This window comes from Adiantum capillus-veneris, chromosome 21 (assembly GCF_014529385.1).
Source record: "Adiantum capillus-veneris isolate H3 chromosome 21, ASM1452938v2, whole genome shotgun sequence".
Taxonomy (NCBI): domain Eukaryota; kingdom Viridiplantae; phylum Streptophyta; class Polypodiopsida; order Polypodiales; family Pteridaceae; genus Adiantum; species Adiantum capillus-veneris.
The window spans coordinates 121,187,756-121,215,482 of NC_140951.1; the positions used below are offsets into that span (position 1 = coordinate 121,187,756).

Below are 27,727 nucleotides of genomic sequence, written 5' to 3' on the forward strand. Positions count from 1 at the left end.
GAAGGGGAGGATTCATTGACCTACAAGCATCCAAAGGAGACACATACTCAATAAGTGGTTTGACAATTGGTGTATCTAGGAGAGCAACAAAAGCAAAACCCGATGGAAGATCGGATTGATTTGAAGGCTTTGCACCATTATTTGCGCTCTCTTAATCCTCATGTTATTCTTGCTATCCCTTAACAACCTTCTCAGATTTACTCTTCTCTTCCTCTCGCCCCTTCTCATAATCCCATTGTTATCTCTTCACGTTAGAGCTCTGGAGGCGTTTCTTAGTTCCCGGGAGGTATCTTCAAGCATATGTCTTTGGGAGAACGTCCACTTGTCACTTTTGAAGCACCACTTATGTTGCCTTCTGCACCTCCATCCTATGTCCACCACCACTACCTACTGCTCATCCTCCGCCTACTTATTCATCTAGTGGACAAAATCATCACTATTGTTATCATCCAACACCCCCGACGATGGATTCTGGTCCCAAACCCATCAAGGATGGTGGTGCTACAGTCACATTTTTCACCTTCTTAGGCGTCCAAAATTCCTACAATGCTCTTAAGTTTCTACAATAGTTTGACGTCCTATTCAAGAATGGAAACTTCACAGAGGAATCCAAGTTGTTGCAAGTCACCTCTTTTCTCAAAGATAGCGCATTGACATGGTGGGCTGCCCTAACCAATAAACCAGACAGTCCCAAAACCTGGCATGACTCTAAACTCGTAGTCTATCCGAGCTTCCTTGATGACCCCTCTGAGGTAGACATACTTTCAGCTTGGTCTAGCCTCGAGATGTACTCTTTGGACAAAACCCTACAATTCTTTATTGCTTCAAAACAACTAGAATAACTAAACTCACACACTCACACACACACACACACACACACACACGATGTCGGATTGGGGTGCCCTATACAAAGTTGGTAGCCTTGAACTGCCAATGTCAGCGCCCTCGTTCGGGTATTTCTTTATACTTCAACTCTTCTCGTACAAGGGTCGGGGGGCTGAAATCGAAGAGTTGGTGCTCAGACAAGGGTCAGACAATCACGCGACAAACTGCATGCAATTTGTGTGCGTGTGAAGGGGGGGGGGGGGTAAGGTGCTTTTATAGCTCCTACAAGTCCACGCAAATAGAGGGTTCTGCCAGAAAAGCAAGCCCCCCCTTTTCTTTAGTTTTACGAATCCAAGCCCATAAAGTAAACTTACGTTAAAAATTTGGCATAAACTTTTTTTAACCTTTAAAAATATCAAATTTAAGAGAGAGAAACTATGTTTTAGAGAGAGATCATGTTTAATTCTAGAGAGAAACTATAATTCAGAGAGAGAAGATCATGTCAAATTCTAGAGAGAGAATTTGGAGTAGAGAAAAAAATCAGTAATTCACGTTTAGAGAGAAAATTAGCAGAATTTAGAGAGAAAATCAATAAGCATAGAGGATTCCTACTGTAACAAAGAGATTGACATGGACAACCTTTATATATATATATATATATATATATATATAGAGAGAGAGAGAGAGAGAGAGAGAGAGAGAGAGAGAGAGAGAGAGAGAGAGAGACTGCCATATGAATGTAGTGACCGGTTGCATCTATGACCTCGACGTAGAAACCCTAGCCCTAAAATCCGTCATATATGATGTCCTTTTGCAAAAAGTCATGGCCCTTTGAAAATAAGCCGCAATTTTACTTATTGTCTGACAGACTCCACCACCTCTCCCCCAAGAGTGAACTTAAATGATGATCTTGTTACCCATATAGCTAAGGAGTTAAATACCATAACTTTGGTCTTTTGGAGGTTCACCCTACGATCGCTTATCCTGCAAAATGCCTTTACAGCATCTAAATGTCTCTACAACCCCTTTGATGAATCTAATGTACTTCGTTATCCGCATATTCGCACATATTCACTCCAATGGTGTGACTTACTAAATTGGGCATTCTATTAAGGGCCCACACTCTTCTCGTCACTGTCTCGTACAAGGCATAAATGCTCCACTGTATTTCCCAAGGACTCCATAGCCTCCTCATCAATCTCGCACATGGCACTGTATCAAATGTTGTGCAAAAATCTACTAGCTGAAAGCATCTCTGTCTAGCTATCCAAAGCCTCCTTCAAGATAGAGCCATGTATTTGGGCCAAGAGATGGCCGATCATTATAATCCTTAAGTTGTGGGAACAATAGGATATTCGCTCTCATATAGAGGTACAATCGTATGGTCTTACAAGCGCATTGGAAATCCCTCACATTTGCTCCATTGAACATGTGAGCCATATTTGGTGCCAATATCTCACATGCTTGTGAAAAATGCTATGCCATCAATTCATTGTGATCATGTGATATCCCATGTTTTAGCCTCCATATAGTATGATACACCTTTTTTGTAAAAATTTTACAATGTTTTGACTTAGAGACTAATGGTCGATAGCCTCATGAGGCAACTCAATGAAAAAGTGCTTGAGCATGTTTATGTGAATGTATACCAAGTTCCATCTCACGTTGTAAGAGTGTGTGTGTCTCTCTGCACTCATCATCATGCGAACCAATTTGTGATAGCACATTGAGACAACACGCGATGTAAGAAAGCATAAGCAGCTAAGTTCATGCTTGTCCTAATGATTGCATTCTATTTAGACGAGGGTATGCTGCATGCAAGAATGGAGAAATGTCTGAAGTGTAGAGGGTTCCAAGAACAAAAATTACCACAAAAGGTGCTCATACATTTTCGGCTGGTGCCTTGCATCAAGCACCCCTTAAATCCAAGTCAATGGCCGCTCCATCATCATTGCACAAGGAGAATCAATCTTCGAATGGCGTGCTAAGGATTCTTGCAGATAGTGTGGCTTGGACACCCAACAAGCCGGATATTGAGTAGTATCCAAGGAATTTGCGGCTCGGTTTAGCTACAGACGACGTTAATCCATTCAAGCAAGGATCCACATCCTACAATGTATGGCCAATTGTCATTGTTAAATACAATATTCTACTGTGACTAGCAACCAAGAAGGAATGCTTATTCTTAAGTTTGATTGTGATGGCTCGCTATAAAGTGAAGAACGTGGATGTATATCTTTGTCTCCTACTTGAAGAGCTACAATTTTGGATAGGCATTAGAAGTAGAGGGCATGTATGAGGCATTCCTATGTATACGATTAAAGACTATCCAGCTTTGGAGAATGCTCAAGTATCTCTACCTGTACCGCCTTCATTAGACTCTAGAGGCATTCTAATGTATACAATGCATGACTGTCCAGCTTTGGAGAATGCGTAAGCAATCATTCAACACACAATAAACGATATGTGAACAACGAAATTTCCTCAGGCTAGTTTGTGGCGTGTGCAAGACTTAAAATTAGTTTATGGTGCAAGACTTGAAACTAGTGGCTACAACATGTGTCGTGTGTGACCTAAGGTCGTGCACACGCTAGTCGCCAATGCTGAGGAAGAAGATTTATGACGGCCATCGAGCATATCTTCCAGAGACACATGAGCTAAGAGAGGGTTTCTTAGAAAAGGAGCCCGTAAGGAAGTTCACCCTAGAATGGTTGGAGGAGGTGTATAACAAGCGCCTCCCCTAGGGATTGTCAGATTCTCAATATGGTATGAGTTGCCATATTGGACAAAATTAAGAATCATCCACTTGCTAATCAAATCTTTATTGACTACTATTACATAAATCTCAAAACTTAAACAACAAAAAATAACCTAACATTTAATCTAAACAACAATTAGGAAAAGAATTGCCAAGTTTTTTTGTGATCTCATTAATAATATATGTAAATTCAGTTGGATTAGCCCACCTGTGGTCGCCTCCATGGATTCATATGGAGGAAAATGAGATGAATGTAATTGTTTCCCTTGCCAAAACCTCCACACCACTGTAAATTTTAAAATAACATGATCCATGGCTACACCAAATCAGCTTGCCTGAAACATCAAACCTTTGGATGTCTTATATATCAAGCTCAGTGATGCAATCAAAATGTCTACTTTGCTCCCGCCCTTTCTAGTGTTCCACCATATGTGGCCACTGTGATAGTCCATAAAGAAAAGCCATTCCATGTGTGCTCCCTAGCAATAGCAGAAGTGTGCCATATGTCGTCACCCCTCTTGGGCTGATCGGAGTACACATTTCTTTTGGAGCAAGTTCTTGAAACATCTCATAGAACTGAAATCCTGTACCAACGACCACCTGTGTGAGCATTAAAATCCCCCTTCCAACAAGACATCCCCATTGCTCAAATATTTCATGATATCTCATACAATGGGGCATATCCAGACCTCTCCGAGTGGCAAACTCAGTATGTGACATAGTGCAATATAGATATCTCGAGGTCTATAAGTTCATATTCTAATCCACATGTATGGGGCATCTGCATCTCTTTACGCAACTTGTACATCTCGGAGCTCCTCTCGGTACAGAATGCCTGACAACTGTCCACGTGCACATTGGTGAGTCTCCGTATACATAGCAACATCTGAGTTTCTAAATGTATTCTCAAAGTAACATGCATCTAACCTCAAAGATCCATTACCATTCCATAATGTCATGCATACCGTCTCATAGCGTGCCATGAAGATCAGCGCTTAATGATGATCACTCTTACTGAAGAAGGACTTTTTGAAGAAGAGACCAACTCTTAAGAAAACGGGCATCTTCCTCACCCTCTCACAGATAGCTCATATGCAAGAGGTAATGCCAGAGATTAGAGCGGCAAGGGAAAAAGATAAGATTGCTTTTTACCGAGATGGAAGAGTGGTGATATTGGAGCCACGCTCCACATGACCGTGTAAGACCTATGGGACCACACTCAAAGTTGCTACCTGGAATTGTAATGGATCTATGCGTCTAGATGTGGGTGCTTTTGAGGAAAGTTTTAGTGGGAGAGATATCATCTTCTACTCTGAGACACATCAGGCCCCCGGGCAGTCTATGCCTCACATTAGTGGATACAGATGGGAGACCACATGTAGACACGAGACACAATCAGAGAACAGAGGGCAGGGCTCAGGTGGAGTGGCAGTGTTATTCAGGGAGGAGTTGCAGCCATTGATACACATAGCTCGCAGGGATGAGCAAGCTAGGTACATGTGGGTGAGATTGAGAGCAAAGACAGGTAGATATCTTTACATTGCTATTTGCTACTTTCCCCCGAGTTCAGTGTATGCACCACCCAGAGGACAGTTCCCCTTTTCTATTTTTTGGATGATGACATCAGGGAGTTCTCTAGAGATGGTGACATCATCATTCTAGGGGATTTCAATGCTAGGACTACTCATCATCAGATAGTTTTTTATGATACTTCAGAAGAGATGCTGAGAGAGCTGGATGGTGCAGAGACAGGCCTATGTAGACTATCACAAGATGGGGAGCATACTGAGTATGGACGACACTTAATAGACATGGGGACTGCACATGGATTGGTCATCTTGAATGGCCTACGGAGATTTCCCGCTCCTGGGGGTTTTACATGCTTTCCACACAGACATGGAGCTAGCACAGTGGATTATGTCATGGCACAACCGAGTCTCATCTCTAGTATCTAGGACCTCACGGTTGGACCCAGACCTATTGGTGTGGCAGTGGACCATGCTCTTGTGTCGTTGACCATCTCTTTCGAGTTTAGTGTAGCACATAGGCCACAGGCAGTAGCTCCTACTTGCTACACCTTCACGCGGGAAACGGACTCTGTATACATAGATGGGATCTACAGACGCTTGTGTATAGAAGAGCCAGGGCGACCTTTGGAGGAGCTTACTACTATACTGACGCAGATGTTATATGATGCAGCAACAGAGGCATACACACAGCCTGAGCAGAGACGTCGTTCTGGGAGCATGCCCCAGAACAGTTGGTATGATGAGGAATGCCGAGAGACCAGAGCTAGACTTCAGAGGGAGGTGCTTTTGGGGGACATCACTCACAGACAGTCACAGATTGACTTCTGACGCCTAGTGCGGCGGAAGAAGAGAGCATTTTTGGCTCGCCTAGAGCAGGATCTATACCAGCTATTCTTGAGTCACGACTCACGGGAGGCATGGTGGCTCTTTCATGAGCACTCACCTCCCCCTGCCATTACCTCCACAGAGGCTTGGGGCCAGTACGCGTCATCTCTCTACACAGTTTCTGGACAGCCGCCCCTTCCCGACCCCCCCGATCCATGCCCCCACACATGTGCTTTTTTCACCGCTGAGATGGTGAGGAAGGCCATTGACAGGATGAGGACTGGGAGAGCATATGATCGTGATGGCTTAGTGGCTGAGCACTTCATGCATGCCAGAGATCTACTAGCAGAGCTCCTAGCAATTATGTTTAGCTGTGCCATGTGTGAGGGCTTGCCTGATACTTGGAGCCTATCTACTATTGTACCTATCTTCAAGTCAGGAGACCCTATGGAGCTTGGGAATTATCGCACTATGATGATCGGACACACATTGGCACGGTTGTACGCATCCATTCTTGAGCAGCAGCTGAGTAGATGGGCAAAGAGGGAAGGGGTACGCGCAGCCGGGTAGGCAGGATTCAGGAGAGGCTTTTCTACTCTTGGACCATATCTTGACACTCAGAGCCATCATTGAGGAGGGCAGATCACATGGGAGACGGATCTATTGCAACTTTGTGGACTTCCGCAAAGCATTTGACACCGTACCCAGAGCTAGATTGATGCGCAGATTACAGGAGATGGGAGTACCCACCGAGCTCATTTGGGGGGTCATGGCACTGTACAGGTCAGTAGTGGGGCATGTACGCACCTCAGAGGGCCTATCTACAGCAGTTCATTCCACTATTGGGGTGAAGCACGGTTGCCCGCTCTCTCCTACTCTGTTTGGTATGTATGTGGATGAGGTTTCTGACTACATTGAGAGAGATGGTGATAGAGGTGCACAACTGGCAGGAACATGGATCCCACTATTGTTGCATGCTGATGATTTTGTGTTGATCTCCGACTCTCTAGAGGGGATGCAAACGTCACTTGCATGCTTTGCATAGCTTTGCCCATGAAAGTGGTTTGTCTGTCAACCTTGGTAAAACCAAGGTCATGGTATTTAATACGACCCCACAGTGGATCAAGAGGTCAGCGCCCGCATTCACGTACGGCCAGGAGACTGAGGAGTATACAGATGCTTACAGAGTGGTTTTTAGTGGACCAGCATTTTCATTGAGAAGAGCAGCAGAGACTAGATTGACCAGAGCCCATGCAGCATTGGGTAGATTGGAGAGGATGTGTTCATGTCACGTGACACATCCAACCCTATGTGTCCGTAGACAAGCTACAACACGAAATCAGTCCAGTTAGTCTAGATTTAGAAGTGATCTGGCACTTTTGTGAGTCTGTTCGCAGACCGTGCATGCCCAATCACTTAGTGTAGATGCATATCCTCTGGTTGCACACAGCATGATCATGAGCATTCCCATCAGAATCCTTCAGGGGAATTTTCCAGTGCATTTAGCCTATTTTCCCTATTTTTGACATTTTTCACTTATTATTTTAAAGTGACTTTTGTTGGAAAGTAGGTAGGGCAATTTTGCTAAGTTTGTATATAAGCAAACCAGAGATAGCACCATTTGGCATAAGAGGCAGCAGGAGCAGGAGCACTCGCTCAACAGGCAACTTCTCAGCACAACCCCAAGCCCTAGCGTTTTTGCTCCACAGCAACCACCTAGCGTTTTTGGACCAGATCAGCCAACGTTTTTGCTCTTGTAGATCCCTGGCGACAGAAGAGTCAACAAGAAGCCTAGCGTTTTGCATTTGCAGGACACCCGGCGACAACAGAACTATTTTCAGCCCTAGCGTTTTTTTCTTTTTCCGAGAAAAAGATCCTTCTATTAGTAAATGAAAACTGCCCATACGGCTACATCCACCTCTGCAAGAGAGGGCTACAACAAGCATGATGGGGAGACTCTCCCAATGAAAAAACAACATATATACAATGGGGCTAAATCAAGAGATGGGAGGAGGGAAAAGCCACACAGGTGGACAGTAGTGCCATCTGAGCACCCCCTGGACCATGGTGTAGAAAGGCCCAAGGCGTCAAAGTCGAAGGAAAGCCTCGCGGCGCTCCCGCATGCGGTCGAAGCTTCCCTGTAGTCCCTCAAGCTGTCCTCTGAGAGTATGGATCAGCTCAAGCCAAAAGTCACGAACAGTCTCTGCTGGTGGCACAGGGCGAGCCTCAAAGATGCGGAAACAACGGGCCCGCCAGATGAACCAGAGAGCTAGGCCGCTGATGAGCTCCCAACACTCCTCTCTCTCACTGCACCACTCCTGTGGAATAAGGTCTGTAGCACGCTGGAGTGTAGGTTGCCCCCCCTGTATCACTATCATCCTGCTGGTAGAAGATAGCTCAAACTGAAGTGCCGGGCCCGTGAGGGTGGACCAAGCCGCTGTCCCCCAAGTGTACTGTCGAGCCGTGGAGAGGGCAGGCATCACCCGAAGAACTCGTAGCCACACCTGCTGGGCCGAGGGACAGTCCCAAAGATAGTGTCACTGACTCTCCACCAACTGGTCACAGGCTGTACATGCGGCCGAGAGACCACTATGCACAAGCCAGCTCCCTACTGTTGTGGCTCTGTGTGCAACCAACCACTGGAACAAAGTGACGCGCCTCGGCTGTCTGGAGTCCCACAGCCTCTGCCAAAAAGCTGCCAAGAACTCAACTGTGAGGCCCTCCTCCTGCCAATGACGTGCTGCAGCTGGGCGGGCCTCTCTCTGTGCTGCAAGTATATGACGTCCAAGCCGAACAGTGTACTGAAAGAAAGGGACTCCTGGGCGGTCTGCAGAAGAGAGGGGGTCTCTCCATAGCCACTCACCAGGATCCCACTGTACTCGTGCTAGTGGACAACACTCCCAAGCCCATAGCCTCCAGTGTCTTGTCTCAAGAGCTGTTGGGTCAGGGTCTATGACGCAAGTCCTCCCACAGATGCCCACAACTCGGATCCTCCGGAAACAGCACTCTGCTACCTGCGGGGCCTCAACTGCAACTCGCTGTAATCGTCTCCCACCCTGAAGCTCGAAGAACAGGGCTGGGATAGTCTCTGAGCAAGCCCTGACCGAAATGAGAACCTCCAGTCGTGTGAAGGCTCCCATCCATCGGGGGGCTACTGGCTCGAGAGGCGTGAGCCACTCAGCTGGAACTGACTCTGAGATGTCCTGACACATGCTCTCAACCCCTCTCATGCCCTGTAGCTGGACAGCCTGAACCTCCTCTGACAAACCTATGAACTCTAGCCAGTCACCTAGAGAGCGCGCTGGACCTGCTGCCATGGGACCCCAAGAAACATGAGGCCTACTCCCAACCAAGTGGCCTCTCTGAGTGCTAACCATGGGGTTCCAGACGAGGGGCTGCCGTAGGCGCTCCTCCGTGCACGTCGACTGTCTCTGCTCTAGGCCACGCCGTAATAGCTCCCAAGAACGAAGCAAACTCACAGCGAATCGGTCCTCCAGTCTCCTGCTCAAACCAACTCGGCGCAACTCTGTAAAGATCCATCTGGTCGAAGGTTGCCAAGGGCCTCCTGACTGAGGCACCCTGGCACGAAGCCTCTGCAGCAAGAACTCCTTCCAGGGCTCCTCGCCTGGAAGAAGTCCTCTGACGACGAACTTCCCAAGAAGGGCTTTGCTCTGCTGTGCTGGATCAATGATCCCAAGCCCTCCCTGAGAACAAGGAAGTGTGATGACCGACCAAGCCACCTTGGCTCGGGCAATCTGCGTGTCGCGACCTGACCAAAGGAAGTTCCTAATCAGCCTCTCTACCTGGCTGATGCAACAACTCGAGAAGATCCAGCAAGAAGTGATGTACCACATAGTCGCCAACAACACTTGGTTGGCAACTACTACTCTACCAGCCAGCGAAAGTCGTGCTGAGCTCCAATGTAACAGCTTTCTCCTGATGGACAGGAGAAGAGGAGCAATCTGCTGCTCGGGGGACAAATCCAAACCAACCTGACAACCCAAGTACCGAACTGCAGTCCTTGGAGGAATCCACCTCAAACCCTCTCCTGGCATCCAATCTGGCACAGGAACACTACCACCCGAGAAAGCCACTGTCTTTCTCCAGTTGATCAATGCGCCCAATGCACAGCAGGTCTCCAAAGCCTGCCCACATCTGTGTAAATTGGCCTCCTGGCCCTCTAAGTACAAGGCTGAGTCGTCGGCAAACTCAGCGTCCAAAAGCTCATCTCCCCGTATAGGGAGTGCTAAGCCCCTCAAACCTACCTGCTGTGACACCAAAAATCTGCTCATCGCCTCCACATAGAACAGAAAGAGAAAGGGGGCAAGAGGACAACCCTGTCTGACCGATCGTGTGAGCATGAAGCGCTCACCTCTACCTCCTGCCAAAAGCACCTGACTGTGAGCCTGCCTGTACAAAGCTGACACCCCTCTGATCCAAGCATCTGAGAAGCCCATCCTGCGAAGCATGCCCTCTAGAAAGTCCCAGTCAACTCTGTCGTATGCCTTCTCAAAATCGAGAAGAAGAATCACAAGGTCCTCCCCACGGAGACGTGCCAGGGCAGAAGCCTCCCAAAAAGTGAAGATGTTGTCAAGGATACTGCGTTCCTTGACAAAACCTGTCTGAGTCCCATGTATAAGGCTCTCTAAAAGTGGCTGAATCCTGAAACTCAGAGCCTTGGCAAGAATTTTGTAGGCTGAGTTGAGGATGGTGATGGGGCGCCACTATTGAATCTCATCCAAGGAGCCACCCTCCTTCGGAATGAGGTAAATCAGGCCCTCACTCATGCTATCCGGCATCACTCCTGTGTGCAGAATGTACTGAAAGGCACTACAAAGATCTGGGCTAAGCAGGTCCCAGTACTCCAAGAAGAAGCTGGGAGTCAACCCATCCTCACCTAGACAGCTACCACGAGGGAGGGCCCTAAGAGCCGTGTACAACTCCTCAAGCTGAAGAGGTAGCTCTAGCCTGTAGCACATCTCCTCAGTCACAAGACAAGGCATCTGCGCCCACACCTGCTCCCTGCATGCATCCTGTCTCTCTGATTGGGGCTCAGCCGACAGTAGCTTACGATAAAAGTCAGTAGCAACTGCACGCATATCCTCAGGCTCACAAACAACTGACCCATCGGGTCTCCTCAACTGATTGACCTTGGCATGCAAGTGCTGAGGTCCCACTGTCTCAAAAAAAGCACCTGTCACTCTTTCACCCATCTGAGTCCACTGAGATGCCTGTCGGTGAAAGGCAAACTCAGGGCGCCTCTCCTCTGTGCAAGCAAGCTCATGTCGAGCCTGCTGTAACTGCTCCTCCAACCATGGACTGTCTGGATGCTGCTCCTGCATCCTCTGTAGTGAAGCAATGCCTCGTCTGAGACGCTGCTCCTCCTCTCTCGCTGCAGCCCGTCGAGCCAAAGACTCCTGGAGAAAAAAGTGGCTAAGCTGAGCTAGGCCTAAGGCCACTTTGTTTGCAGGTCGAGCTTGGCTGTCCATGCCCTCTGTCCAGAGAGCCTCTACCCTCTCTCTGAGTGCTAAGTCCAACAAGACCCGCTCTGGGATGCGAAGCATCTTGCTCCCACTCCTCTGCCTGTCTGCCACTGTGAGGATCACTGGTGCATGGTCCGAGAAGGATGTCCCTGCCAAGATGCCCACTGATCCCCCCAAGTCACTGAAGTGGTCACTAGTGTAGAAGCGATCTATCCGCGATAGATTCACTCCTCCCACTCTGCGGTCCGACCTAGAGAAGGCAAGACTCTATGGAGGCCTCACAAAGCCAGAATGCTGCCATGTGTCCGAGACCCTCAAAGTCATACACAACCTCTCCCAAGCTGCTAACTCGACTCCATGTACAGTAGCAAGGCTGCCTCCGATCCTGTCAGAGGGGTCCTCCAACATGTTGAGGTCCCCTCCTACACACCAATGGTCAACCTGTGGCAAAGACTCAACAATCTGTGACCAAAACTCTGCACGAGCACTTGCCACATTGGGCGCATAGATGTTCAGGAAGCCCACAAGGCCACCCTGAACCTGCAAAGTAATCCACTGAGCCCTGCCTGGCACAATAATCCCTCTGCCCACAATGGCCTACGGCAATGAGTCCGCAATAGTCATACATACCCCACCCTGGATGCCTCCAGGTCCAAAAGCAGCTGCCAAAAGGTATCATAACGTCCCCGCAGAATTTGACCACATCGCCGAATGCGGCTCTCAAACAAATGGTGCTCCTGAAGCATAAGGAGATCAATCTCTCCTCCCACAAGGCAACGCTGAAGCTCCTGACGCAATCGGCCCCGCTATCGCTGAAACTGGGGCCCACCTAATCCCTGCACGTTCCACGAGACGATCCTCATGGGGAGCGAGAGAGAACAAATGCTGCCGCAGCAGCAAGACGGGCTATCTTCAAGGCAGGCTTGGATGGGGAGTAATCCGCGTCCGAGCGTCCTCTAGATAGGCGAGCCTGTAGTGAGTGCCTGGCCCAAGCCCATGCAGAGCGAGCCATGCGTAAAGCAACCTCCTCTGTCCAGGAGTCCTCATGAATGTATACATAGCAAGGCAAACACTGCATATCAGCAAAAAAGTACACCACAATGTGCCTACATCCTGCTGAGTCTGGGGGTGTCACCGTAAACTTGGCCAGTGGCCACAAAGTCTGCAGCAAATCTGTAACTCCCAGGTCTCCCATGTGGTGAGAGAACTCGAGAACCTGTGTATGCAACCATCCCACCACTGAGTCTAGGGACCACTCTGTCTCGGTTCGACCACAGAGGGGAAAGGAGAAACCAACTGCTGAGTCCAAGGCCTCTATCCCTAGCGGCGAGGAACAGAGCGTGGACCCTGAAGCAGGTTGCCTCGTGGTCTGCTGCGGAATCGCCGAGAAAGCGAGTGAATCCGTAATCGAAGAAATCCCAGCGGCGTCGGAGGTCAATGCTCGTCAGACCACGAGGGATAGCTGCAAGGGAAGATGTCTGAATCTGTAGAGGGGGGCGCAAGAAGGGCTGACCCTCTCTCGCTAGGCGACTCGTAGCAAAGGCACTGCCAAGAGATCTCCTAGCCGCCGGCGAGGGACCAGTCTCCTGAGTCGATTGTGGCACTGAAGCAGGAGCTGGGGGAGGCGGAGGAGAAGCGAAGCGGGGTGGGGTGACAAAGACAGGGGGGCGAGGTGGGGAGTGGACGGGAGCAGAGAGCGGGGGAGGGGATGAGGAGGAAGAGGGGAAATCTGAGGGTGGGGTGGCTGGCGAGGGTGAAGCGGAAGTGGAGGCTGGCGTAGGGGGCTCCTCCTGCTCAAGAGGACCAAAGTGGTTCCACATGGGAACCCACTGCTGCTGAGTAGGCACCTGAGGGCCACTCTGAGTGCCAGGCTGCCGCTGGAGCCCCAGGCTCGGAGGGTGGCTCAGAATCTGTGCGGTGTGACGCTGGCTGTGGCTGCGGCCCAGCCTTGGCAGGCTGGGGCTCACGCTGAGGCTGAGGCTGAGGAGCAGGTCGTGGCCTCCTCCGTGGACAGGCCTTCGCAAGATGGCCCATCTGTCTACAAATGAAGCACTGGTTCGGGAGACCCGAGTACTCCACACTCTGTCTAAACCAACCCCCACTCACCCGAGGCAGAAGGATGACCTTCGGGAGCGTGTGGGTATCTCTGACCAAAACTCGAATTGAAGGGATGCCAGCCGCCTTGGCAGCTACTGATGCTGTCGTACGAGGTGTCTCCAGGACAGTCCCGATGGCGGAGCCAATCCTGGAGAGAAGTGGAAGGTACTCCCTCCGTAAACCCGGAAAGCACACTGAGATGGGGATGTCTACCTCCTCTACTAGCACATCCGAAGTCGGGTCAAAACCATGTCGCCACTCTCGAAAGTGGGCGCGTGATGCTCGGATGGCCAGTGGACTCATAGCTATGACCTTGGAGGCCATCTCGGAAGTCTCGAACTCGATCTGGTAGTACCCCCGTCCGAGGATCTGGACATCCAAAATCTTGCCCACCTCTGCGAGAAGGCGGGCCTGGAGAAGGTCTCGCAGCTCTCCTCTGCTAGGACGGGTGCCGAGAACCTTGCAGATGACAGAAGTCGCCTGCAAGCGCTCTACCTCTGCGGCAAGGCTCGCTTGCTCTGTCGGCGAAAGAGCAAGTCGAATGGTGGGCTCAGCGGGGTCGGGCGAGGGGGCTTCGGATGAGTCCCTCTGTGGCGGAGCTGGAGCCTCCATCTATGTCTACTGAGCCCTAGCGTTTTTTATTTGCAGATCAGCCCCAATGTTTTGCAGATTCATCACGATGGAACATCAAGAACCACCAGCGTTTTCAGTTTTCAGCCCTTAGACACCGCAGAAGAACCCCCGAACCTCGCAGACCTCACCTTCCCACAGCAATTCCTCGCCGCACGGTCAATTTCGCAAGGTTTACAGTTTCAGCCCGGAAAACGCAGATTTTAGCAACTGCGTTTTCAGCGCGTCGTCGTTGCATTGCCGTCATCGCCGTCATCATCGACATAGAGTCAGAATCCAACAGATAAAGATTTGCAGATTTCAGCCCGTATGAGTTTTCCGATTTCAGCCCGTCTCGTCGTCGTCGTCCTCATCGTCGTCGACATCGTCGGCAAGTCCAAGCATTGTAGAGATTTGTGCAATCATAAGTAGACCGCTCTCGACATAGAGAGTGGGGCCTTCGGAGGAGGGTTTTACAACGTCTATGGTGTCGTATTCTCTTCTCTATCTCTTAGTCTCATACACGTCCATTCACAGTGTCCATTCACTTTGTTTGTGTCCATTGCACTCTCTCATTAAGAACGGAAGGCTCTCCCTGTCATAAGTAAAAGGAACCTTGACCACAGTTCGGAGCACTCATCTCGAGCAAAGTTCAAACATTCATTCCGCTGCACCTTACATTGGTATCAGAGCTTTGACAGTGTTCTGTATCACTCAAGGAAAGAATCACAAGAATTTTTTTTGCTTGTTGCGGTCGCACGAACCCAAGTTCGCTTGGGTGTGTCGGTTCCTAATCGTGTTTTTGAAGAGTGATAGGAATCCCAGGAAAGAAGGGCTTGTCCAGCCTCCACTTGTGCCTCTTTTCACTCATTGAGAGCGGACCGTGCACTTAGCGCCGGCCAATCGACGCGAGGTGGGAAAAAGCAACCTTGGTGTGAGCGCAAGGCCGCCAAGGGGTGCGCCCGCAAAAAAGAGCAGATCTCGGGTGAAGAGAAGATCCTTCTCGAACACATATTGCAAGCGAAAGAAGAACCTCAAGAACTCAAGACCCCCAAGAACCCAAGTTCCTCGTGAACTTAAGAAACCAAGACCACAAGAACCCAAGACTTCAGTGGATGGTCATCACTCGAAGCGGAATGGATACTTTGCTTGGAGGTGATGAGCATGAGAGAGGCGAAGAAGAATTTTCCCCACCAAGAGGTTTTTCCGACCCTCCCCCTTCCCCATCTACGCCAAGGATTGCACTAATTCCTATGGAGGAGTTGATGCAGTTGTTTATGGACAACAAGTTCGAACGCGAAGCAAGAGAAGCAGAAAGAAAGGCCTACGAAGAAGAAATGGTAGACATAGATCGTAAATACGAAGAAAACGTGGCAGCCATAGAGCATAAGTACGATTTGGAAGACAAAGAAAGACAAGCCAAATTGGATCGCGAGAACAAAGAAAGTCAAGCCAAATTTGATCGCGAGAACAAAGCAAGACAAGCAGAATTTGATCACGAGAACAAAGCCATAAAAGAAAAGAGACCAACACATGAAAGAATTCTTGCGACTTTTTTCTCAAGTGCAGGCACAGATGCAAGAGATTCAGGAGACGGAGACTCTCTCAGTCTCTTCTTCTCCCAAGCATGACACACACGATTTGCATGATGATACCCATGATGATTTGAATGATAATGATGCCCATGATGATTTGGATGACACTGACAAGCATGATGATCTGCATGATCAAGATGTGATTTCTCACAAGCATGATGATTTGCATGAAGATGACGTGATTGTTCACAAGGATGATGAGTTAGTTGATGCTTTTTCTAGCGAAGCTAATCTCGTTGCAGATTCGCTCAATCACAAAGGATAGATCTTGGCTCTCGAACCTAGGTCCAAAGCACCCCTTCAAAAAGAACCGATCTTGGCTCTCGAGCGTAGGTCCACAGAACCCTCACAGGAAGTATTATGTGTTCGCATGATTAGTACGCACGCATTGATTGCGTGTTTCATTCGTGATCGTTTCCTGTATTTTAGTCAGCGTCTATATGTGATCCCTTTTCCTAGGCATGACATGTTGTACATTGAGCACATTTCCCTCATGAATGAGCATGAATGTATGCGGATTGTCCATGAAAAGCTGAAAAGTATGCATTCAAGGAAGTCACATTTCATGTCCCTTCCTTGGCACGACACAGTTGTAGAAAGAGCGCATGAAAGTATGAGCACCAAGCATGGGCCTTTCCGTTGTGAATTGCCACAGTTGATTTCTCTAGATCCTAAGAGAAAGATTCGATCTCATTGTTTGCGTGTGTGTGGTGAATGGTTTGGCACTCCGTCTCTTTGTTCATCTACATTGCATGCACAGTCTATTAGGACGACAATATTTTTTCCAGTCACTTTACATGGAATAGGTATGTTCATGGTTTTGAGTTGGAAATGGTTTCAGGAATTTTCAGCCATGGAGATTCTTGAAGAAGAAAGAAGCATGACTCTCGACGAAGTCGACGCATCGAAGGAGCCACATAAGACTTTGTGTCGCTTTCGGCGTGGCCCAAAGAAGCAAGCGTTGCAGACCTTTATAAAGTTCAAGTACTGCACGACCCACACATCAGAGTGGGCCGGCGAAGAGTCCCTTCCAGGATTCCGGATGCTATTGGCGATCTCCCTCGACGCCATACTGTTCGGTACCAGTATCTCACTTTGAAAAGGAGGGGATGTCACATGACATATCCAACCCTATGTGTCCGTGGACAAGCTACAGCACGACAAGGGTTCAGTCAATCGAGTTAGTCTAGATTTAAAAGTGATCTGGCACTTTTGTGAGTCTGTTCGCAGACCGTGCATGCCCAGTCACTTAGTGTAGATGCATATCCTCTGGTTGCACATAGCATGATCATAAGCATTCCCATCACAATCCTTCAGGGGAATTTTCCAATGCATTTAGCCTATTTTCCCTATTTTTGATATTTTTAACTTATTACTTTAAAGCGACTTTTGTTGGAAAGTAGGTAGGGCAATTTTGCTAAGTTTGTATATAAGCAAACCAGAGTTAGCACTATTTGGCAGAAGAGGCAGCAGGAGCGCTCGCTCAACAGGAAACTTCTCAGCACAACCCCAAGCCCTAGTGTTTTTGCTCCATAGCAACCACCTAGCGTTTTTGGACCAGATCAACCAGCGTTTTTGCTCTTGCAGATCCCTGGCGACAGAAGACTCAACAAGAAGCCTAGCGTTTTGCATTTGCAGGACACCCGGCGACAGCAGAACCATTTTCAGCTCTAGCATTTTTGATTTGCAGATCAGCCCCAGCGTTTTCAGTTTTCAGCCCTTAGACACCGCAGAAGAACCCCCGAACCTCGCAGATCTCACCTTCCGCAGTAGTTCCACGCCGCACGGTCAGTTTCCGCAAGGCTTACAGTTTCAGCCCGGAAAACACAGATTTCAGCATCTGCGTTTTCAGCGCGTCGTCGTTGCATCGTCGTCATCGACATAGAGTCAGAATCCAACAGATAAAGATTTGCAGATTTCAGCCCTTAGAGTTTTTCGATTTCAGCCCGTCTCGTCATAGTCGTCCTCACCGTCGTCGACATCGTCAGCAAGTCCAAGCATTGTAGAGATTTGTGCAATAATAAGTAGACCGCTCTCACCATAGAGAGTGGGGCCTTTGGGGGAGGGTTTTACAATGTCTATGGTGTCGTATTCTCTTCTCTCTCTCTCAGTCTCATGCACGTCCATTCACAGTGTCCATTCACTTTCTTTGTGTCCATTGCACTCTCTCATTAAGAACGGAAGGCTCTCCCTTCCATAAGTAAAAGGAACCTTGACCACAGTTCGGAGCACTCATCTTGAGCAAAGTTCAAACATTCATTCCGCTGCACCTTACAGTTCACATGTTCAGTTTCAAGAGCCTCGGACGAAACTTTGGCTCTTTGACACCCTGGTGGCTTTTGCATTGCTCTATGGAGCTGAGATTTGGGGACCTTCATTGGACCATCATGGGAGGACAGGTCGCATTGATGGATGGAGGGACATGGAGAAGCCACTAGTCTCTATGATCTCACGGCTCATTAGAGCCAAGGCTTCAATACCACGTGCCATTATACAAGTAGAGCTAGCTGCCTCCCCACTAGTGGTTGAGGCGCTCACCAGATCTGTCTCCTTCATACACCGCATCTGGGAACTTCCCAGAAACAGATATGCCGCCTTGCACTTGAGTCCTCTCGACAGTTAGCCATGAAGGGAGATACAACATGCTGGTATGGGGAGATGACATCATGGTTTTAGGCGCATGGGTTCAGCATAGACAGACTGCCCCCCTTCCAGTACTCACTGGATTCACCCTCTCTGACTCTCACACAGTCCGAGATCACCAGGCTCATCCGCCAGGACCTGACTCAGCTAGACACCAAGAGGACATGGATACAGCCAGCACAGGAGCTGGGCACGAAGATGGCTTTCTACAGAGAGCATCTTCTTCAGCTTATGGAGGATGGTTTTGTGACGAAACCCAGATACATGGACACCCACTTGTCTCATGGGATACGATGTGCTATTGGCCAGATACGCACATCTTCACACCAGCTGCGGATCGAGACTGGGAGATACAGCAGAGTACTAGCAGAGGCCAGGACATGCCTCCTATGTGACGTGGAGCATGAGACAAAGTTGCATTACACATGCCACTGCCCTGTCTACTACGAGATACGCGGCTGCTTCCACTGCTTGTTCAGAGAGGGCTTCGGACCACTCTCCAGAGTCATGCGGTACGAGGATCAGAGATGCTTCGGTCTGTTTTTGCTCGAGCTGTGCAGACACAGAGAGAGCCTGATGAGAGGAGAGGCCAGCCAGTCTCAGAGACGGATCACAGACTTCTTTAGAGCAAACACTGGACACCCGGAGGAGCTACTACCACAGGAGAGCTCGCCGCCTCACACCGGAGGCACACTGATCGACCGAGCGACCGAGCTAGGGAGATCCAGACGCCCACGACTGTGGAGGACTACACAGCATCGACAGAGATTGCATCAGAGGATTCGGATCACTTTGGCCCAACATGCACGACGCCCGGTCAGGCTATTGACCATGGAGGAGATTGATGAGATCCGCCAGCGACCGATGCTGGATCTTTCGTGGTGTGTGATTTAGCTATCCCACCTAGCTGGATCTTTTGTGATCTGTGATTTAGCTATCCCACCTATATGCTTAGATCACACCTAGCTGTTTCGGATTCCATAGTATTTTATTTTGTCATTTTTGTTACTCTGACTTTGTATCAGATCCACCACATTGTAACTTTCTGGTCTCATAGGTCATTCTGGCCTTCTGAAGACGTTAACATAACATTTCATTTCATTTCTCTCTCTCTGGCTTCACCCTAGCTGCCACACAACATCTTTTAAAGTGGGCTTCTCTGTCTTGACCGCTTTATTAACATCTTCTAGAGGCCGAAGTTGGCCTATGAGACAGAACGGTATTCAAGTGCATCCTCTAGGTAGCCAAACAAAAGGACAGTAGTGATGAAAATAAATGTGCTACAAATAAAATAGACTAACACAGGATGTGTATACATGTGTGTTGGGTTGGGGGGGACGGAGCTAACTCTACTGGAAGTGGAACTATGGGGTACAGCTATGATATGTAAAGAGAGAGAATCCAAACTGGAGAGAGAGAGAGAGAGAGAGAGAGAGAGAGAGAGAGAGAGAGAGAGAGAGAGAGAGAGATTTTAATCACAATGACAAGGGGGGATATCAACTGAAGCCACCTAAGACAGCACTTGTAACAGTTCAAGATTTGCATACAAAAATATGGAGATGATGGCACAAGGAGCAAACTTCCCCTCCTGGTATCTTCAGAATCTCCATGCGTCAAGCTATTCGAGGGGCCAATATGAGGCCAGCAACTTCATTCATATTTCCTTTATTTGCAAAATACATTCAAATGTACGCATGCCATAAATGGAACAAAAAAGCATATTTAAACTGGAACGAAAATAATTTGATGAAGCAATAATCTTATTAAAAAAATGCTCTTAGGACTCTGACTTCAAAAAAGAAGTGGCAGCCTCGTCATTATTGTCTACATCTTCACCAACAACCTGTTTCCAAAACCAATGAGCCTTCCATAACAGGTCGGCCTCATCAATTCGGATGCCCTTAGTTTCAGGCACGAAGAAGTAAACAAAGGCGGACATAACAAAAACTATGAAGGAAAACAGTAGGAAGACTCCATATTTCATCGCACAAAGCAAAGATAGAAAAACCTGAGCCATAAGGAAAGTAAAGAGCAGGTTTACAGAAACCACTATACCCTGTCCGGCCGATCTTATTTCCAAAGGGAGAATTTCACTCGGTATCAGCATCCCCATACAGCCCCATGAATATGCGAAGGCGATTACAAACACGCAGATCATTACGACGACGACGACTGATTTTGCAAGAGGAAGGCCACCAGAGTCTTTCAGGTCTACTCCAAGAATAACTCCGATAAGAGCCTGAACAAAAAAAGGCATAAATTATGGTCAACCATTAAATGGAAATAAGGACAGAAAAGCATTGAAGCTCTTTCATACATCTTAACTAGATTTACTGGGTGTGAGTAGGGTGTACCCAATCTGTTTTAATGTTTAATAGTTAGAATCGGGGAAGATCCCCTCTGGCAAAGCGAAGGGGTGCCGCAGATTCCTTGCAGGCAGGTGGCGACCCACGACGGGGGAGGCAAGGCGACGCAGCCAGGCGAAGGCCATGAGAGTGCAAGGCGGCAGCAGGTGACAGCAACAGCGCAGGGAAGGGCAATGGAGTCGGCTGCCTTGAAATCATTTTTTTTTTTTATGCTTTTTGGCATGCATGTCACAACCACCTGGATGGTGGGTTGGCTATGAGATAACTTCCAGAGCGCTAGACTTTCTGGCTGGCGGCGTTCGAATCCCTGTTCTCCTTTTAGAGGGTTATAGGCTAATTGGATATCTGTGTTAAGATTCAGAGGAATCTCTCAATGAAATGAATAAAATAAAGAGCGAGCCAGTATGTCGGGTATGTCTGCAAAAAGGAAAAATGTTGCAAAAGCATTACGATTCCTAAGATGAAAAGTAAATAATTTGGAAGGATCAACCTGGAATTTGGAAAGTCAAAGCGAGACGTAAGCCTTAAGCTTGCATAAGTCCCGCATGGGTAGTCTCTTCATCGCAGCCCTGCAACAGTATGTGCAGGAGCCAACATTTAAGGAGCCAACTTAAATGTTGCATTTTTTGTGAATTTGATTATGCAGAAATCATAGCATTTGAGGCAGCTGCACTGAGGAGCGTTTGTAGGTGTGAGCAATGTATGAGCGTTTGTAGGTGTGGGCGTTTTTAGCTCGGGCGAGGAGGGGTGTCTTTGAGCATGCCTTTGTTCTAGGCAAATTCGATGTCATCATGCAGCCAGAGCGCATTCTGTGGAGTTTCTTGGCCATTGTGGCGATGATGCCCATCACATCGTTGGCTCATCATTGGCAACAGCACAAGAGAAGCTTGCTCTCACCAGCCAGAAGTGACGTCTGATTTGCATACATCACCCTTTAACAAGAGTTTGTATCTTTTAGGGATGACTACATTGAAGTGGTTTGAGAGAAGCCCTCTCTGTCTTAAAACTAATGTTCTAGAGTGTAAAAATAGAAGAAATGAATGGATTTTAATTTTTTTGAAGCCATTAGGTATACCATATAATATTAAAGGGAAGATCTTTTTTGAATAACCTAATCGAAGTCTGTAATCGACTATAGTTACATAGTGCAAGGAAACTAAACTCTAAAGAAAAGGGCAAAGAAGAAGAAATGGATACTCGACCAATTCTTTATATGGAGATGAAGACTTTCCATTTCCATTGGGCTTTTCATTTCCTAAACTCATCCTTCACTTATGCTTTGAGATTTTCAGAAAGGATTTTTTATTTTTTTTTTGAGAAAAGAGTAGAGCTAGTAGTATGTATGTCCCCTAGACAGAGGGAAAATTGAAATTAGCCAGGAATCTTTGGAGATGCTCTTGGTATCTTTTCTCCTTGACGGTATTTTCCAGAAGGAAGCAAGCTGGAGTAGCTTCGAGAGCGCAAGCAGGTGGCGTCGGCCTGATGATGGCCTATGGCTGTACGGGAGACGTGTTACTGGGCAGGGCCTGCTTGTCGTGGGCAGGGGTTGCTGTAGCAATCTATTGTGAGGAAGTGAACAGGTGAAAATACTCAAGTCAGGGGCTGCTGTAGGAAACTCTCATGAGGGAGGGGAGGCTGTTGTTGGTTTTGGGGGGAGGGGGGGGGGGGGGTTCGAGGGGATTTTCAAATTTTTGTTGTTTCCATCTCTGGTTTTGTTTTCATTCCCTGTTTCCCATAACTATTCAAAACAATCTTCTCCATTTGCAAGCCTTCAACTGAAATGACTGTTGCAAATACTAGAGCATGAAGAGTCTTTCAAGAAACCTACCTGTGCAATAAACATCTGAGCTCCTCCCGCAAGGAGGAGAGGGACCCTACCAAAGTGGTCCACCACAAAGATCGTAAGAACTGTTGCGACGACATTCACTGTGCCTGTGATTGCTGCTGAATACAAGGCAGCATTGTTCTTGAAGCCCATAGTTTCCAAGAGCACTGGTGCATAAAACATGATTGCATTTATCCCACTGAGTTGCTGAAAGATTTGGATCAAGATACCAATTATTAATGGTGGCGAATTCCTTCGTCTGAACATGTTCCGAAAAGGGTGTTTTACTCCTGCTGCCACTTCACTTGCCTTCACTAGACTCTTGAACTCTTCATCAACATTTGAAGTACCCCGAACCTTCATAAGAACCCTCTTCCCCTCCTCCAAATGTCCACGCTCAATGAGGCTGTTAGGAGTTTCTACCAGAAACAATGAGCCCACTAATGAAAGAACTGCTGGTATTAGACCTAGTCCAAACGAAAGGCGCCATCCCCAATCAAGATTCGCTGTCACTGAGTTGACAAGATTTGCAATCAAAATGCCAACCGTCACATTAAGCTGGAACATGATGTTTAAGCCCCCTCTTAGCCTCGGAAGAGCCATCTCTGAAAGGTAAATCGGTGCTGCCTGCATTAAGCCATAAAAGGGATAAGCTCATGCACTAACATATTTCAAATTTGCACTTGGTCGAAAGCCTACCACGACAAAAAATGCAGTAACTCAACATCCGATGAGCATCGACACATTCCTAGGCAATATTTTTGAATCCTTTCAGCTTCTAAGTGGAGATGTTAAATTACAACTGTAAGTCTCAAACAGTACTTTGTACCCAGTTGTCAAAGCAAATCACGCATGCCTCTTGCACACACACTGTCAATATTTTGACTCCAAAAAACCAACAGCTTCAGATGCATACAATTTCACTCTTATGCCCTGTAACTGAAGATACAACAATGATTGCAAGTCGTCGAACTAATCTAAAAGGCAATCCACAGTGTATGCATCAAACCTTAAAGAGATCGAGTAGAATGTAAGCAATTAAGCTCAGGACACAGAGTAGCTGAGTCCAAGCATTCTACATTACTATGAGGGTTCACATAAGAAAAGAGCTGGCTTGAGGTCTTCCTACATCATACATGGAAAATAACAGAATTAAAATTTCTGGATGCATTTGTGTGATGGTCCATGAATCACAACTCATGTGTAAGGACAGTGCAACGTAACGATCAGCATCCTGTTTGCCGAAATCTAGAATCTCTTAAAGTCATTCCAAATCATCATAGCTTAGGTGCTGAATTGATACCCTACTTGAAATTTTAAAAGGCATTACCTCTGCTGAGAAAGTTCCCTTGACAAAAATAGCTTCACAAAAAGTAAATGGTACTTTTTATGAATGTTCAATCAGTTAACGAATCTCTTACACGCACTGTAATTTTTTAAACATGCACATTTATCAATCTTTCAAGTGCATTATTTTGTAAAATAAACAAAACTTTCTGTCTTAAATTGATTTGTGTCCCATGATTGAAGTTGGAGAGAAGGTTAGCGATGGTAACCAACTTCAAATGGATGTAAGCTCTTGCCAGTCTTTTAATGAAACCACACAGACCATTTTTTGCAATAATTGTTCTCTATAGCCTTTAAACCATCTACCCAAATGATGTTCCTTCCTGAAAAGCAGATGCCTTGCTTCAATGTAGGGACCACAGTTTAAGAATGCCACAAAAATGCATCATTATTCTTAACCTGTCAAAGAGTGACAAAAGCTATACCTGAGTTCCAAATCCGCTTCCACAACCCAGCACAACTCGGCCGAGCATGAGCATTGTTACATTCTGCGCCAAGGTTGCTAGGCAAACACCCACCAGATACAAGCAACCAGCAACTATGAGAGTCGGCTTTCTCCCCAGCTTTTGTGTTGTCTGTGATGCTACAAATGTAGCTAGCAAGCCCGCTATGTACATGGAGGATGTGAAAGCTTGTAATAAAGGATCGCTAAACTTGCAATAATTGCTTTCAGAAGCTTTCTGTTTTCGAGCATATACTGCTGGAAAGAAGTACAAGAGAAAGCTTTCCATAGAAGCCACACCACCTGCCCAAAAGTTCAAACAAAGGCTTCATAATCATAAGATGCCACTGTGGGTGAAAATCATGTAGACGTCCTTCAATACATTGTCGGTGTGTGCACGTGCATTTATATGTGTGCCTGCATGCATGCGTGTGTGGATGTGTGCGTGTGCGCATGCGCGTGTATGTGTGTGTGTGGTAGTAGTTACAAGGGATCGCAAGGTGCCCCTCTCGAGTCCTCCTAGCATAGTCACAAGGGATGCCCATTTCTGGGCTTCCTATCCCCACTTTTCCATCCCCACTTGCCGTCCCACCCTCTTTTTTACACTAAAAATCCATTTGAGCCCTGTCCCCACTCTCCCGTCCCGCGTCCCTTGTGATTATGCCTCCTAGTCCAAGTTATGATACGTCTCCTCATGTACCCACAATTGATGAGGATGTGCCAATGGGCACTAGTATTTAAGTATCTTTTTTCTTGTTTCCTCGTCCACTATATATACCATATAGGATACATAGTTCTTTAAATTGCATCTCCTATAATGTGTGTGGGTTATGCAATCACGACAATTGGCGGCTTACCTGGCACTATGTACATACATGTAAAGCGGACGAAAGTTGTTCTTCAAGAGCATAACCAGCATCATTTTGCCGGACAAACTTCTTACTTTACGGGCTATTGGATAGCTTATGCAGGATCAGATGGCTATTCTGGAGTGCTTATGCTTGTTCGACATGAGCTCTTCCCGACCTTCGTTTTCAATGACTTGGCTGGGAGATAGATGGTCATCCACCAACGTATTGTTAATGGGGAAGTCTTTGAATTTGGCGGACTATATGCATACACAACGTCTGTTGATAGCACACCGTTGTGGAGTGTTGAGTCCTCCTATTGTTGGAGTTCCAATGCATTTCTCTGCGGGTACTTTAATAATGCACCAAACCTTGTGGATAATACTAATGGGCACTCTCACGTGCTTCATGTGGAGCGACAATCATAAGATCATTTTAAGCTAACTTGTCATGGATTGGATTTGTGGCCCCTTTTGCATGTGGATGATCTAGGATCCACATTTCAACATAATGCTCAATCCATGTATCGTGCTCGATTGGATCGCTGGTATCTTTTCATATGCAGCAGTATGATGACTTTGTATGTGATATGAGGATTGATTATACCCTGTGTTTCTCGGATCATGCTCCCATATGCTTGAAACTACATTTTGGCTCCTTTTCTGCCAATGACTCCCTACCTAGGAAGAGACTTTTGCATGCCAACAATGCTTATCTCAAGCATGAACTATTTCATACTATGATTGTGGACATCATCTTTCCTTTGACATCTCATATGCATGTTGATATGGATACAGCCTGGTTTCGATTTGTTACATGTGTTCAATGTGTCATCCAAGATTATGGCAAGTATTATTTGTCGCAATGGAGAGAACAAGTTAAGCAGGCAAAAGATACTTGTAACGGATTAATGCACTTGGCTAACAATTCCTCTCTTACTGAGACTCAAGATGGCTGAGTTACTCTCTGCTTGCACTATGTTAAAATTGGCCAAATGGCATACTCGAGCTCGCCAACAGGCTTTTACAGACAAAGGCTGTGCTTCTAAACAATCTTCCAGCATTTGCATCATTCTAGGCAATCTCAAGCTATCCAGAGAATTAAACTTTCATCAAGGGAGTGGACCTCCTCCTTACAAGAGCTGGCACAAGCCCTGCACTCTCATTATGGCAAGATTTTTTAGGCTCCCTCACCTCTCACACACGTAGCTTGTCAAGTGCGTCATTTGTTTCTATCACATGTTACTCCCATTCTTTCGATACAGCAAGCTCAAGACTTGGAAGTTGTTTTCACTCAGACAAAATTGTATGCCAGCTTGGAAAGCTCTAGGTTGGGATGGTCTTGTTGTGGAATTTTCTTGTCACCTTAAGTTGCCACTGCTGATAATGATGAATGTAGCCTAGGAGCAGGAGGACTTACCCTCCTCTTGGAAAGAAGGCTTACTTAAGTTGATACCCAAGCATGCACTATGTGAAGAGTTCTCTCATTGGCGACCAATTACGATCATGTCTGTGGTATATGAATTGATGGCCAAAATGCTTGTTAATCGACTCAAGTGCTTTCTGCATGAAGGCTTACGTCAATCACAATATGGTTTCATTCCACGACGTCAAATTTATGATAACCAGGCGAATGTCATCATTGGACTGGAACATGCGAAATACACTCGACAAGTTGTCTTGGTCATGTAGGTTGACATTGGAAAGGCCTTTGATATTGTTCTTTGGGACTACGCTGCAGATACCATGCAACAGTTGGGATTTGGGCCTAAGCTATCCTAGGTGGTATTTTTCTTGTGTGCACATAACACTTTGGCAGGTTTGTTGGATGGATTTCTCACAGACTCTTGGCCTATGGGACGTTCAATAAGGCAAGGATGTCCTCTCATTTCTTTGCTTTATGCAGTCGCTATTCACCCTTGCTTATGTATTTGGATTTTTGTAACATACTTGGAACCCCAAGTCGAGAATCTGGCACAACACACGAGGGAATCACTTAAAAACACTTCACAACTTGAATCACAATTCACATGAGTCAACATGGCCCCGCGTAGTTCCGTGCACAGAGATATTGGCCCCAAAGACTGACGCCCCTTTCGGTATTTATTTTCGGACGGAACCCTATAAGTTGGAATAGCTTAAAACTTTAAATTTCGTCAATTAGGGCATGCCACGTCAGCCTTTTGTGACATACCCCCCTCTTGAAAGAATTGTAATCGCCCTCGATTACTCCTGCAAAAACAGACATAAGCCATAAACCACTTCAGTAGACACTGACACTAGATGACACAAATCTAGCACTTGCACAAAGACGACACTCAGTGCACATTCATATCATATTCAAATCATATCACATAGAATCCATCCAGATCTAAAACCATGATTCCTGGCAACGTATTTAGCAATCGCATCTAGATCCACACCGGATCTCACTGATGTGGGATTCACTAATTTTTATTGCGATCATGTCCATAAATTTCTCAAGACCGAAATGCTGCAATCATTTCGTCTTTCAAACCTACACTCAAAAAAAATC

General features: G+C 47.0%; 1 protein-coding gene across 4 annotated transcripts in view; it reads right to left on the reverse strand.

Moving 5' to 3' along the window:
- Positions 1–2,875: 2,875 nt before the first annotated feature.
- Positions 2,876–27,727, reverse strand: part of LOC147431636 (sugar transport protein MST4-like) — a 72,684-nt gene continuing 47,832 nt past the window's right edge. Inside the window, exons 2-5 of one of the 4 annotated variants that reach the window (XM_086494162.1) lie at positions 24,328–24,647; positions 22,559–23,182; positions 20,420–20,603; positions 2,876–2,934 (exon numbers count right to left, since the gene is read on the reverse strand). In XM_086494162.1, coding sequence (XP_086350288.1) covers positions 2,891–2,934; positions 20,420–20,603; positions 22,559–23,182; positions 24,328–24,647 — 1,172 coding nt within the window. In that variant the 3' untranslated portion in view covers positions 2,876–2,890. Of the gene's footprint in view, positions 2,935–3,719; positions 4,168–4,188; positions 4,426–20,106; positions 20,604–22,558; positions 23,183–24,327; positions 24,648–27,727 lie in introns of those variants that run through there. The other 3 variants (XM_086494160.1, XM_086494161.1, XM_086494159.1) reach the window with 3 other exon arrangements.